At 35.0% G+C, this 1,885-nt stretch overlaps 1 protein-coding gene across 1 annotated transcript in view; it reads right to left on the bottom strand.

The window, feature by feature from the left end:
• The window catches only part of LOC117108476, a 3,131-nt gene extending 1,710 nt beyond the window's left edge, over positions 1-1,421 (bottom strand). Inside the window, exons 1-2 of the mRNA XM_033250494.1 lie at positions 1,266-1,421; positions 746-857 (exon numbers count right to left, since the gene is read on the bottom strand). Coding sequence (XP_033106385.1) covers positions 746-857; positions 1,266-1,328 — 175 coding nt within the window. The 5' untranslated portion in view covers positions 1,329-1,421. The remainder of the gene's footprint in view (positions 1-745; positions 858-1,265) is intronic.
• Between the last annotated feature and the right edge of the window lie 464 nt (positions 1,422-1,885).

The following is a 1,885-nucleotide window of genomic DNA, read 5'->3' as shown; positions in this document are numbered from 1 at the left end:
CCATCTAATGTAAGATGCTCAGGGCGCTTGAAATGTGGACTAGGACTGTCTCTTATACACATCTCTATACACACTTTATAATTATTTATATTTTAAATTACCATGTGAAACGGTACCTATCCTCTCCTATACCACAAGCCTTACTAATCACTCCTGTAAAATGCGGTCGAGAGCATGGGCTAGACTCACGGATCTAGCGGAGAACTATAAAATCAACGGAAACTTTCGGTACATGTTCTTCATGCTCTGAACCTAATTAAGTGGTGTTAACTACTACAGCTTAAATCTGTAGTAGTTTTTTTATTTATCTCATTAAGTTTTGTTGATTATTTTTGTTGAGAAAACCTTTATTCTGTTTATATGGAATACCGTACATTCTGAAATAACAGTTGATAGAAATTGAATGATTTAAATTATGTAACAGTGTTGTTTCTCCTCTCTTTAAAGTATTTGCTGTTTAAGTATAAGTCCCAGTAAAGGTATTACCTTATTATTATCGGATATTCCTCAACATTTATGCAAAACTAATGGAAATAAAGTAAGTTATCTTAGATGTTAGCAACCATTTTATGGTGAAGTCTATAGCCATCAATATCATCGTCCCTAGTTTGTGCATTGGTAAAGTTCAGTGCAATGAAATAATTCTATGCAGCACCCCCTTTTTAAAATCCCGAATACGCATGTTCCCCTACCCGGACGACAAACTACGCTAAGCGTTATGGTAGTTTTAACTTTTCCAACTTACCAATGGACTGTTGCAACTGTTGCTGAGTGCTTTCAAGATCGGATTTGACACTCTCCAACAGCGAAGCTTGGTTCTCAAGATAGCTGGCTAATGCAGGTAAACATTGGGGTATCTATTGAAAAGGATGAAAGAACTTTTCGATACTGCGTATAAAGAAACCTAGATGGGTTTTGTTTGCAATTTTGTACAGTGAAATTAAACTCTGCTGAAAACTTTTTACAGCTTGACATAATATTGTAAGAGTTTCCCATGTTAACAAATTTAGCGCTTTTTCGAAAGTATTCGAATTTGAAAATGTACCACCGGTACAAAAGGCAAAGATAAACTTTGAACTACAACCTATAGTAAATTGCAGTGGTTAAATATTTAATTAGCTAATATTGGAGATTTTCATGCCAAAGATGCTAAATTGCCTACAATAAGAAAGAGAAAGTTCGACGCAGAAAATTCAATTATAATTAGGTAAAAAATAACTATTCACCCTAAGAATTGCTGGTATTATAAATCTTAGTTTACTTACTTGGGCTTCAGTTGGATTATCCAATAAGAAGGCCAAAATGGAGAGGATGAAAACGACCCTCATGGTGTCTTTAAACAGGGAGAATTTGACTGAAACGAACTTGACGGACTAAGAACAACAAAATGACGCACCCTAAAGCTTGGTTGCTATTTTATTCAGCATGAGAATGGGTCTTTCCGGAGTGTCAATGAAGCTTAACAACTAACCAATCAGAACAAGCCTAGGAACACGCGAGTGTCTTCCAAACACACGTGTTGTCCAACAAACCCACACAGTTGCGTATGTTTTTACCCTGCCGTTTGTGGGACCTTCAAGGGGTGGGGCTTAGCGGTAAGGTCCATTGCCAATGAAATGGAATTAAGCTCTGAATCGCTGCCCTTTGTCACATGGCGCTTAGTCGCGCATGTAGAAAACCATTCGTTTTTTGTACATTCTTCATTTACATGCAAGTAGATTACAACTTTCAATAATTCAAGAATACGAACATTCAATATTACTTAAAAAAGTGACATTGTTGCATACAAACAAAGTTACTATGGTCTCATAGTATATATATATATATATATATATATATATATATATATATATATGTATATATGTATATATATATATATATATAT

The sequence above is a fragment of the Anneissia japonica genome, unplaced genomic scaffold (genome assembly GCF_011630105.1).
Source record: "Anneissia japonica isolate Jap-2015-1 unplaced genomic scaffold, ASM1163010v1 scaffold26_len2425191_cov177, whole genome shotgun sequence".
NCBI classification, from domain to species: Eukaryota; Metazoa; Echinodermata; class Crinoidea; order Comatulida; family Comatulidae; genus Anneissia; species Anneissia japonica.
Note: the sequence above shows the minus strand (reverse complement) of the source record. Positions and strands in the feature narration are given on the sequence as shown.